Source organism: Fringilla coelebs (assembly GCF_963513975.1).
Source record: "Fringilla coelebs genome assembly, chromosome: 13".
NCBI classification, from domain to species: Eukaryota; Metazoa; Chordata; class Aves; order Passeriformes; family Fringillidae; genus Fringilla; species Fringilla coelebs.
In genome coordinates this window covers 17860756-17873854 of record NC_140039.1, presented here as the reverse complement: position 1 = coordinate 17873854, position 13099 = coordinate 17860756, and the positions used below count along the sequence as shown (strand labels likewise).

At 42.7% G+C, this 13099-nt stretch overlaps 1 protein-coding gene across 5 annotated transcripts in view; it reads right to left on the bottom strand.

Annotated features, from left to right (window-relative positions):
* The window catches only part of MITF (melanocyte inducing transcription factor), a 99400-nt gene that overhangs the window by 47632 nt on the left and 38669 nt on the right, over window positions 1-13099 (bottom strand). The window contains exon 1 of one of the 5 annotated variants that reach the window (XM_084214746.1): window positions 9514-9535. The exons of 3 other annotated variants lie outside the window; for them this stretch is intronic. Coding sequence is in view for 1 of the 2 variants with exons in the window: in XM_084214745.1 (XP_084070871.1) it covers window positions 2634-2686 (53 nt within the window). In the remaining variant the exon portion in view is untranslated. Of the gene's footprint in view, window positions 1-2633; window positions 2727-9513; window positions 9536-13099 lie in introns of those variants that run through there. One more of the 5 variants, XM_084214745.1, reaches the window with a different exon arrangement.

Sequence of the window (13099 nt, the reverse complement as noted above, 5' to 3'; positions counted from 1 at the left end):
TTAAATTACATATCCTTTGCACAGATGCCTGGGAAATGTTAGCTACTGCATACGTGAGTTATTATGCAGGTAGCCATTACATAATAAAAGGCAACTGATCACATTAAAATCAGGTTTGATTTTGTTGCCTTCAACCCACAGAGACCATAACCTTCCCAGATGTTTACCGATTATTTTATCTGTCCCCTTAGGCAAAAAAACAAACTCATCTTTTGTTGGATAGTTTTGTTTTCAGATTCTATAAATTGATCAAACAATGCTCTGCTTCACATGCATTAGTTATGAGTTATCTGATGTACAAGCATTATTTTTCACTATCTATGCATTGATTAAGAAGCTTCTCTGGAGACTTTGAACTGGGAAAAAAATATAATTAACTCAACTTTGCTTTTTAACTACTTTAGAAACTTTAACTATTTTTGAATATTTTTTGATAAAAATAAATTCTCCAATGTAATCTTTCTTATACAAATTAGACAAAGAGCTTTCAAAACCACTTGTTCTGGGCAGGATGGACTACCCTGCTCTTGACTGAGAAATGGCACATAAGAGGGAGGCTGCTGCTCTCCTTCCTCCATTCATGCCAACTGTTTGTTAATGGGTTAGTCCACAGAGAAATCAGCCAAGAAAGGCAGATTTAGCACCTCAAGAAATCCACTGAGCTGCACCAGATCTCAGAGGTCAGAAATAACACTGGATTTAAATGCTTTTGTTTATGTCTTACCATTATTTCAATCATAATTCTTCATAGAGAAAATAAAGGCATCCACATTTGAGTTGTAATGTTGGCAGCCTCTCATCTCCTTGCTTTAAAGATTAAGGTTTTTCTATCCTAAATGGTGGATTACTTAAATACTTGACCTCCAGAAGGCATTTTCAGAGGAGACCACCACTCAGCTCCCAACATCACCTGTAGAAAATCACTAGAGTTTCTTCAAAATTAAAGTTGAGTTGTATGAATTCTGTTTTCAATCTCTCTAACAAGCAGTAAAACCTCAAGAAACTTTTTGTTCTCTGTACTGTATATGTGGCTGAAGCAACAATATCTGTATTAGCTTCTGACCTGCTAGCCACCAATGCTGTTTGCCTCAGAAAGAAGTGACAGAAAAATGAAAAAAAGCAAAAGAAAAAAATTAATGCAAGGAGGAGCCAGATTGCACACACCACCACCGCTCCAAAAAAAAAGTCTAATACAAAACACAAAAACTCCAAAACAACAAAAAAACCCCTACACAAGCCCTTTTCCCCTTCAGCCAAGGTAAGGGATTCCAACTACTACAGCATTTTCCCGGGAGCACTTTGTACTTCATTCCTAACATTTAATAATTGATTGTGGGTTACGGCGACGCTCCGCTCACCGCCAACTGCCTGGCGCTGCTTGAAGTATCAATGCAAAAAAAAAAACAAGCCCAAGATTTGGCACCCTCCTACGTCCTGACTTGCCAAGGACAAAGCAGTTACAAAAACGGTGTGGAGACCTTTATCAGCCTTTATAATAAAGCCAGCACTACGTTTCAGGCTCCTACATAAAAGGTTTCCGGACTTGAAGGTTACATGTTTAAAGAAATAGGCTGCCTGCCCCTGCTCCATCATCGAGGGAAATGTTTTCTGTGCCTCCTAAAATGTTTTTGTATGCTGACCTGCACTGCTTGCCCTGCACCATGGGCTGCACCCACAGAACAGAACACAGCCCAAAAGGCACCCAACCATCTGCCTGGACGCACTGAGTGCACCTGGCTGGGGAGGGAAGGCAGAACCCTGCAACATCCATCCACCACGCACACCTACTACACCAAGATAAGGGCTAAATTTCAGATCAAATTAATTCAGGGGACCAATCCACTTTGAAAAAAAAAAAACCACCACCCCCCCCCCCCGCCAAACCCCCTTCAAAAAAATCCAACCCCACAAACAAAAATATTCAATCCTCAGCTAAGAAATTTAAGTTGTTGTACACCATGTAGTAGTTTTCCATTTTTCTTCCTGTCTTTAAAACACACCTTCACAAGTGGCTGAACATAATGCTTTCTGAACTTAATGAAAACCTCTCTCATGACCCAGGAGCACTCAGTAAATAATTATTAAGCTCTGGAGGTGGCTTTTGCATGAGTGTTGACTTAATAAAATGCCGTAAGTTGATCTGCTTGAATGCCCATTTACTTGGGGACACAGCTTGCAGTATAGCCTGGAAAGCTTGATCTTGTCCAGGTTAAGGAACAAGGTAAAATTAAGAGGTTCGATCCAGAAGCTGCAAAGGTCACATTTTACAATCCTTTACTACTATTGCCCATAAAAGGGAAATAAAAAATTGTAAACCTAAAGTATCCTCAAAGAGTTGCATATTACAACAGTGAGAATACACCAAGTCTTTTTACACAGAAACTGAACCTCTGTTAGCCCAAATCTACCGTTTTGCCATCAAGTTTCAGAATAAGAGACATACATACGTATATATATTTAAACATAGAGTCTTCCCCTCCTGAAAGTCACCATCAGCCCAGCTGCTGTGGCTCTGCAGAGGACAGTGGCCAGTCCCAAGCACAGTAATCCTCAATTCCCAGAGCACAACCTCCACCACGCCAAACCAACCCCACAATCATCTGCTCACGGTGCCCCGGCAAAGCATCACTCACAGACAGGGGCTGTCAAAGGAGCAGGGCATGAACATCTGAACAGCTTCCATCATTCCCCCCAAATTTGGTGTCCAAGGGCTTGTGCTGAGCACCCCCGGGTGAAAGCCAAGCGGCGTCCGGGCCGGCTGTGTCTCCAGGGGAGGCTCCAGATAAGGACCTGGCAACTCCAATCCCCAGGGAGCAGCAGCTCCCGGCACTGCAGACCTGTGCAATCCAGCACCTACCGAGGGGAAAACAACGGGCTTGAGGCAGCACGGCCAGGGGGTACCACGAAAGGGCTCCGAAACAGCCCAGGAGTTTGGAGCCAGCATCTTGCTGCATCCTGTCTCACCTGCATGGGAGCGCCGCGCAGCCTCCTGATGGGCACCTGGATCCGCAGGGTTTGGGGTAAATTCCCGGCACCGCCGTGGGCTGAGAGGATCCCAGGGGCTGCACCACCCTCACCGCCCCGCAAGGAATGGGAGAAACTGAAGACACGGGCTGGCATTGAAGGCACTTCTCCCATTCATTAATTAAAAGGGGTGTGATCAGGCCATTAACACCATCAGTGGATAAGGGCTGTCTGTAACAGCACCGTTTTCTCACGATCTTTATCACCAAAAAGATGAAGGGAAAGGGTGGGTGCAAGACAAATTTGTTTTCTGGGATGTAACTTCTTCCCATTCAAGGTTCACCTAGGCGAACCTCCACCTAGGAACCACTGGACATCCATCTCTCAAGAGCCTGGACTACATCTGTAATGGTACAGAGTCGATGTGGCAGTGCACACGCCATTTCCCCAGCTTCACCTCTGCTCAAACAGGCTGGAAAAGAACAGGCAGCTACACAAATACCTCAAGCTCCCAAAATTTGTCCCATGAAGAACTAAAGGAATTTAAAATGTAGCTGACTGCATTGCCTGATATTGGTTTGATGCTTTTCCTCAAACTTTCGAAGTTTCCATCCCAAATTTAGAAAAAATATTAACGAAAAATAAAAGAGGAAAAAAAGGCATGACGCAGATTTGCCTTTCACTTAAAAGTCTGACCTTGTTAAAGGCTTTTTAAACCATTTTTCAGACACCACATCTATGGGCACTTCCCTCTCTAAAGGGCTCTACACAAATTTGCAAAACAAAAAGCCAGATTGCTAAAACAACCAAAAGGTGATAAAAGAAAAGGAGAGGAGATAAGGCTCCACTAGTAATCTCTGTAGTTTTTGATTTTGTAATGCAGAATTTACCTTTTTTAATCTGGGTAAACAGTGATGATAATACTGTCGCTGACAGGAAGATGACGTATGACCACCACACTTTTTGATACTTTACAACTACACAGTGCCCAGGTCTGCCTTCACAGCACCTTTCCATCTTATCTTGGTTTAGAAATTATCACTTGCACAGCTGGATAGCAAGTTTATTCACTGAGGCAGTTTTCAGCAGAAGATAAGGCTCAGCCATGTAGTGCCCACAGCTTGTATCCATAACTCACATGCCCAGACTCCTTCCCAGCTGAAAAGCCATGGTGTCCCTCAAGGCTTTCCAGGACCAGCAGTTCCCAGCCTAAACCTTCCATTCATCCAAGGTTTTCTGCTTATTGACTCCACTGTCACAGCACTATTCAAGGCCTTCCAAAGAGGATGAGGCAGCTGGAAGCCTCATCTCCTGCAGATGACATCCTCGCTCTGGCATGCTGAGCAAACAGGATCTTGAGGAGCAAAAGGGAAAGTGTTTATGGAAGATTTGCTTTAAATGATTAAGAATCCCAAACAGTCATGATGAGAACCACACAGTGAATTCTGTGCTCAGTATGTTGGCATTACCAGCACGTAGGACTTGTTCACAACACTAAAAACAACATGCAAGGGAACAAACAACCCATCACTGCAATGATTTTAACATTAAACCAGTCTTGGACAGATATTATGCAAACTCTCTCTTCAGTCCCTAGCCACAGCACTAGCTGTTCATTACTGGACCTGATCAGATCAGCAAATGTCTTTAGCAACTCTTCTTTCTAACAAAGCAAATCCCAAAGCTGCATAAACCAATTCCTCAGCGTCCCCATGCTTGGAACAAACTTCAATTTTAGAGTCCCTTAAGCATTGCTCATGTTTCTTCTACCTTTTTATCTATTTGTGGAAAAGTTATTGGGGCAAAGAGGATTGTGCAAGCTGAACTACTTGGGGTGGGGGTAAAAAAAGCCCTTATTCAGCAACAAGTTACTTTACCAACCGCTTGGATATTTACACTGCAATTAGATTTGCAATTGCAGGACAGATGTGCCAGACTTGCTGCCTTGGGTTTTCACAGCACAGACAGGAAGGTGGGATAAGCTCCAGCTGTCCATGTAAGGAAGCATTAGTGATGTTTACAAACTTGCTAATTGAGGCAAAGCAAAATGGAGGATTTGCCCAACTGCAAACAACTAAAGACAGGTGGCTTTCAATTCCCTTGCTTAGGCCACTCAATGCCCCCACAACATCCCTGACATGGGAGAATCCCAAACCAAGGCTCCTGGAGGAAACAAGCCTCCTCAGTTCACCAGGCATCCTTGCTATGCTGTCAGCAGCATCCTCAGCACAGACACACCCAGTGAAGAGCCCTTCTGTCACCAGCTACCTCTCCCAAATCCCAAGTTTGGGGATTCCCAAAGTTGGGTACAGTTTCTGTGTGCTTACAGCCTCAGAGTGTGCACTGTGGGGCAGAATGGCTGGGGCAGGACAGTGCAAATATTATTTGGAGGAGCCTTTTCACCTGCCATCCAACAGCTCTAAATTCTGTTTTATATTTGCCACATTTGTAGGAACTGCAGTCTTTCAGAGAAATATTTGGCATTGATTTAAAGCCTTCAGCACTGGGGAGCTGCACCTCCAAGGACTATTACGGTAATTCCTTCTCTTCCCTCATCAAAATAATTCTGCATCTTGTTTCAAGCTAGAAACTGCTCATGAACATCAGAGAGGGAATGAGGAAAATAATTACTTAAACATGGGGTGACATGTAAATAAAAGAAATACCAAATGAAAACCATGGTACAGAATGAAGTCTCGTTCAAAATAAAAACATGCAAGCAACATTTATCCTTCTTGATTTCACAAAGTCAAAAATATATACAAAAAGATCCACCCTAACCTATTTATAGGTCTTTTAACACCTCAAATATGGCCCTGCTAATACACAGCCTTAATTTAATTTTGCAATCACCCTTGTGCTCTGCATGTCTTATGCTGCATCTAAAATGCACAAGCACATCTCAAAGAGGACACATCAGGAAAAATCTTCAGAAATAACTTTATGCAACCAAATACAATCTCAAAGATTAACACAGCTGCTGAGTTTCTAGAAAATGGGATCTTCTCAAGTAAAACTGTTCAGCACAGCCCATGTTTTGCACAATTCAGTGACAGCTAAGCCATGCTGTCTGTGACACTTGTAGCAGGAACACCACTTCTTACTTTTCAAAATACATTACAGCCCTTGGTTTACTTTTGAAAAAAGAGCAGCCAACTCAAAACTATTTACAAGCCTTTCTGTCAGACCCTTCTAATCTGTTCTGCACTGCCAGAAGCACAGCACTTGAATGGCTATTTCTGTTCAAAGCTATATTTGTTGTGGAACTACTGCAAACTCCTGAATCATGTAAACAGAGGCAAGAGCCAAAAAAATGTTTCACTGGACTTGAAGTTCACATCTGCCTTGGTTACTAGGACAAAAAAATAAAGGCAGGGCTTAGCTTATAACCAATAAATCCTGCAAAGACTACAGTTAATCACGCATTCCTGCAACAGGGTTTTGTTTAATCTGGTTTACTTAGCATTTGTGACCTTGGCAAGTACCTGCTGGAGGACCCACCATTGGCGTGGAGCAGCATTTCACACCTTCTGTTATTTTAGGCATCAGCAGGCAACTGTACAGTGCTACATTAGTGAGCCAGGTTCACAAACATGCAGCAAAGTCACCTGGAAATGATGTGCAGCTCCAGACTTGCTGGAGCCCAGCAGCCAACTGTACTGCTGTCCCTAAAAAGCAGTATTGTAGCAGCTCTCAGTCAGGACCTGCAGCTGCACCTTGGGGACAAATGTGCTGCTGGAGCAAAGTGACCCTGCCACTTCTTCATCTTCTTGGCTCAGAAAAGTCAGCGCTACAAACCCTGCCTTCACCTCAGCCTACTGGTGTGGAAGAAAGCTTCACCTTCTCTGCCACCTTCTATTCTCACCACCTTCTATTCCTCATGATCCTCCTCCAGCAGGAACAATCCCCAATATTCCCAACATGCTGGAAACCATGAAAACCCCCAAAACAACAATGAAAACCCACAGAGAAGTTTGATCCCAAGTTCCCACAGATTACATTGATCTACCACTTTGGGCAGGGACCAGTTCTGCCCAGTGGTCTTTGGCGCTGAGGTACTGCAGGCAGGAGGACAAGCAGCATGTGCTTGGATAAGAATGGGACATCACAGGTGGATTAAGGAAAATAAAAAAATGTTTCCTTCATAACCCACATAAAAAATCTGGATTAAACTGCAGTAGCTTTTTTTTTAGTGGCCGCTTGATACTTAGTTGCCAATATATATCTAATACACTGAAAACATTTTCCCCTTCCACATTCAGGGAACTGCAACTGGCTTTACAAGTATTCAGGGGAGGAAAAATTATTTTTTTTACAAACTCCAGAACAAACAAGATGATTTGCTATTCCTTCTTGTTTTTAAAAGCAGATAATGCAAGTATAAATGGATAACAGCTTTTACCATCTATCTTACCATAGTTTATTTTTGTACAAATCTTCAACTTCATCTTAAACTAAGATATTCTACCTTAGAAGTGTTATACTTCTGTGTCACTTCCTTTCACACAGCTACAACCTGGCTACAGAATTCCTAATCTTAATAGAAAGATATATATTTAAATTTGCCTTGAATTGGCACTACAGACTACTTTAAGTTGCATTAAAGCCAGTACTATCCTGCACACGCTTTCAGAGTACAAAAATTAACATCAGCTGTCAATGCCAGAGTTATTCAATTAACACTTACACAGCCAAAGCACTTTGCAGTCCTATACACAAGCTGCCAAAACAAACCCCAAAACAAAAACAGCCAAAAAAGCAACCCCCATTCCTGGACTAGGGGAAGGCAGCTTCTGTAGGATTTCTCATTTGGCCAGCTCCCAGACATCTCCCTTTCCACACTAGATGGAGCTTTGTCCCCTCTTCCCCAGCCGTCTGCAGAGCCCTGAGCTGGGATAAAAAGGGTAAAGAGGCAAAGGGTGAAACAGCAGCGTCACCCCAAATAAACAGCCTGCAGCAGTGGCTTCAGTAAGAGCAAGATACCAGCGAGGACCTGGGCTCTCACCCTGCCCTCCTGACTCTCTGAATTTAACACAGCCTTGTTTTGCCGTTTTTGAAGAATGGAAGATTTCAACAATCCCAAGTCCCAGTCCATGCTGAGCTCCTACCAGCCTTTACCACGGCTGCAAGGCACTGCCTGGGCTCACACCACAGTCAAAGTACATTTCTTTTCCTCCCCTTATAAAGGGAGAGCATTTAAGCTTATTACCAGATTACACACCTGAATTGCTCACTGGGTTTTCTGTTTCCCTCTTCATATTCCCAGTTATTTTCTTTCAAAATAAGCTCTTCAGTCTCTTCTCTATTAACCTGAAACATCTGTTCCAAATGCCTCTGCTCAGGCTCCAGCCTTGGATTCACTGACACTTCGGGGAAGCAACTCATGAATAAAATTCCCCTTGATTTGTATTTGCTGGATTTGGTCTGTATTGTTTCAGATCACAGGTCAAGAGAAACAGCTCATCCTTCTGGTGAGCTGCCACAACTCCATTAGGATCTTTCAAAGCACAACAGGATATGGTACATCATCTGTATTTCCCTGATGAATTTAAACTCAATGGGACCGAGAGGAGCCCAGGGGAATGAGTCACTCTCGATGTCACAAGTGGCCAAGCACTGCAAAGCACAAAAAGCAGCAGCCTCAGGCTGTATCAGACAAGGCAATGCCAGAGAGGATGGAGAAGCACTGTGTCCCAAGTGCAAAACCTGCGTGTGCCTTGTGGGCAAGGGCTCCTGCTTGGGCAACTGTGCTCAAGAACACGGAGCTAAAATTGAGGGGACAAGGGAAACGAGCCCACGTTATAGTGGGAAGCTAAAGAAAAGTTTGGAGGTTGACAGGAGTGAGTGTTACTGTCTATAAATATAGCAGAGAAACAAACACCCAGGAGAGAACAACCCTGGCACGTCACCAAGCGATATAAACCAGCCATGAACAAGATTAAATTGGTATCAACAGTCTCATTCTGAGAAGTTCAGACCTGAAACCATTTCCAGCTGGAGGACTGGTGAAGGAACAACATGCTCCTTTGCAAATAAAGACCGGTTGCCTAATCAAAGTAGGTCACTGTGGAATAAAGCAGCCAGCAACGAATTGCAGGAAACAGAATCACAGAATCAATAAGGTTGGAGAAGACCTTCAAGATCAATAAGTCCAACCTTTGACCAATCACATCTGAACCAGAGACACTGAGTGTCATGTCCAGTCATTTCCTGAACACAGAAGATGCCCTGCAGCCAGAGGCTCCAAAAGGACAGAAGCAGAGCAAAGCAAACTCTTTGGCAGAGCAGATGGACCTGAAGAAGTGCTGGAATATTGCACACAACAAGAGCTCCTGCCTTCACATATACCATGCTGGATTAAAGCAATAAATAATACCTCAAAATGCCACCCCTCCTTTCTAAATTAAACATTAGAGGTTCCCCCAAAACAAACAAATGCAAGAAATATCTACTACAAAAAGAGACATCCTATAGTAGACAGAAGGCATGCAGAGCAGGAGGTTTCATCCAGCAGATTAAGAGGGATACCATTTGAAGGAGAGACAGCACCTGGAAGGTCCAACAGCCACCATCACCCATAATGACTTCCAACACAAGGCTTTAGAGAAGGGCCTCTTGGGGACACACAGCCTGGGCAGTACAGACAGAAGGGGAAACCACCCCTCTAAATCCCAGAAAGCTCCATCCTCTGTAGCCATGTCCTGTTATCCTACTCAGCACTGACAAGCAACACAGCGCTGAAGCTGAAGCTGCCAGGCTCTTACAACACCCTTAGCAGAGAAGAACCTTTCAGTTTGTCACAGCAGCATGAAAACCCAAACCTTTGACAGCCAGTAACTGTTCAACATCCTGAACATGCCATCCAAAATTTCCCCTGAAGTTCAAGAGTGAAGCATAATGAAAACACCTTCACTGACCATGTTATTTCCAGCCTGGGAACAAAGAACTCCAGCCTCCGGTGCGCTTTTAATACAGGCTAATTTATTCTGAAAAAAATAATAATTAAGTACAGAAAACCAAAGTATGGAACCTGAAAAACACCTCCTGTCTGGCAGAGCAAGTGCTTTCTAAGGACACTTACACTAGCTCCTGCTGCTAAAATAGTTTATTAAAAGTAACTCGGGAAAAGCAAAGATGGTCTCAAAAATAGACAGCAATGCTAAGCTGAAAAAGTCACACTGAAAAAAACCCAAAGCAGATCAAATGCATTAATATATTCTTGTGATTAAATTAAGTCCATATCCAAGTTGTTTGAAATCAAAGTCTTTAGTATTTGAGTGATTATGTATGTTTTAAAAAATCTTACAAGTGTTTAGTACTACTAAAAAACCAGCACATTAAATCTTTACAGCCTGGGATTGAGAAATTCCCTGAAACAAGAGGAAAAAAGCCCTAGGCGAAAAACCATAATAATCAATTTTCTCCACCCATCCCACCACACGCCTCTGCAGAACCAGCATCAGGTAAATTGGGGATTGCAGAGTCAGCCAGAATAAAGCAGTTCCCAGGCCAAAGGGCTTTCAACCAGGTCCAAGACCTTGGTACTGTGGTGGCCCAGGACAAAAAATGCAGATGAAGCATTAGCAAGTGCCAGAAGGGAGGTGCTGACACCAAAACCAGCCTGACAGTTACTTCTTCGGATAAACTGTACCACTCCTTAGTTAAGAAAGCCTCAATATACTGTCATTAAAAATAAAAACACAATAAAAGGCTACTATGATTCTAGCGAATGTTTGAGATGGTGAAAAAAAAGCCCTTTCCATGTCCACATGCAAATAACAGCTGGAGATGGCAGGGATGGGCTGAATAGCCTTAGCCTGGTGAAAAAACAGGTTTTAAGCACAAAAATTCCCAGATTTATCATTTTCTCATTGCATTATTCAACAGCAGCATCATTTTATCAACCCCTCAAATACTACCCTCCAAGAAGCAATACACAAGGGGTTTTCTATAAGGTTTTCCATAATCACTAGAGCACCAAAAAAAAATTATGTTGGCAGAAAAAACTGATAGGTTTTCTACAGCAAAGTCCCTCTTTATAATTTTTCATTTGAGATTAAACATAATAAAGTTTCTTAAGACTAAAAAAAAAATTGTAAATCTAAGGTGGATCCCAACCTGCAGGCATTTTTATCAGTTAACATTTCACATGCAAAAATATGTAAACAGTGAAGTTCAAGCCAGAACGAAGTTCTCTCCTCATTTCATTTAAAAACATGACTGTAACTATTTATCTTAAAATAGTTTGAGCAACCTGGTCTAGTAGAAGGTGTCCCTGCCCATGGCAGGAGTGTTGGAACTGGATGATCTTTAAGGTCCCTTCCAACCCAAACCAATCTATTATTCTAGGATTCCCAGTGGTGTTGGGAAGCTATAGATGCATGGGAAGAAGACAAGGAAATGAAAACCAAAACAAAGTGCCTACAGAAAACAGATTTAAAACTGTATTTCCGCATGGCAACAAAGAAACATGCTGCTTGGAAACATCCATTTCTGTTTAACATAACGGTGGTGGGAATTCCTGCCAAAGTAAACTTCAAAAATTTGTTTGCCACAGAAGAAAACCAAGCAAACTGAAGTTCTGTGTGCAAAATCCTGTTTCAAGAGGGTGAAGGTTTCTTTGTTCCCTTTAGTCCCAGGTCACTTCAAACTTTTTGTGCCTACATACTTTATTATGCTTGCAAAATCTTCAAAACTATAAAAAGAAAGAAAACTAGAAGATGAAAAATTTTAAAAGCCCACTCCTAAAAAAACAAAAAAGCCTTCCAACATGCCATGTGTAAACATATTACCAAGTTTGATGACATCTTTTTTATTCTATCAGTCTACTTCCAAAAGTTTGGCATCTTTGAAACCAAAATATTACTCAGGCAGTGCAGAGAGAAGGTTTGCCTTTTTTTAAAAAACATTTGCATGAAATCCAGGAAAAAAAGATGTATTTACAATGTTGGTGCAAATTACATAATCTGTCCTCTTAGATGTCAGTTTCTGGCCATTAACAACCGTAACTACAGATAAGAATAAGACCTTTTATTCAATTATCATGCTAAATTTCACATTTCTGTAAGCAGCACGATATAGCAGCTCAATGACTCCTCCTCTGCTTATCTGTTACCCCAGTATCATTTCTGACACTAGAAAAATAATTGCAACTTTCTAGTTGTGGCCCAGCTGCCCCAACAGATCCCTGTACACTAACAAGAGTTCTCCTTCTGCATCTCTCCTTTCCAGTTAGGTCTTTTGCAATTCCACGGTTTTAAGTTTCTATCTTCAGCACACGGACATGTGGGCAAACAGCAATTCCTGAAATTTGTTACTTATTCAAGATATTTCTTGTGGTATTTGTCACACCAACCTCAGGATGCAAACTCAAATTGCAAATCAGACTTTTAACTGTGGCAGGATTGGGGAGAAAAAGAGGCTGGTTGAGATTATTAGACAGCAACTCTCACAGAACATTTAATTCCAGCATTAAATTCAGGCACGTACTCAGCACATCACAACCAAACTTAGGTGAGACATGGCCCCAAACCCAAGGAAATCAATAGGAGAATTTCATTCTGATTTCCCACAGAACCTTTGGGCACAGCACAGCATTTTGAGCCAAAAACCTGCCTGCCTTTCAGCGCCTGAGGAAACTGCCCTCACAGGCAGCGTGGATCCCCCCACGTACAGAGTCAGCTCTGCACGCACAGCATCTGCCACGGAGCAAACCCTGGCCCAGCTGGCTGCACATGAAAGCACATGCAAAAGGTCTTGTGCACGCTTGTTCAGCTGGTTTGAAAAAGAAAAAGAAATGAGCGAGAAAATATTGGAGTTTTTTGTGGTTCCAAGTCAGGTAACATTTCTCTGTTTTATTCCTACCTGGGCCAGGAGGAGAGCAGGAAAACTAAAACAAAATTATTACATACCACTGCTTCTTCTCCATCTCTGCCAGCCAGCTGTAGGAGCTGACGTGCAGGGACAACCCCAGGCTGGCACCAGGAGGGACAACTGCTCTGTGGAGCTCTGCTGCAGCTCAGAGAAGGAAAAGGACCAAGGACTTACCCAGGGGATTCATCCTTTCACGTTTCAATCCAAGGCAAGGCAAGAGCTCCCTGGGACTTGAGCTCCTGGTGGCCACAGAACCAAGACT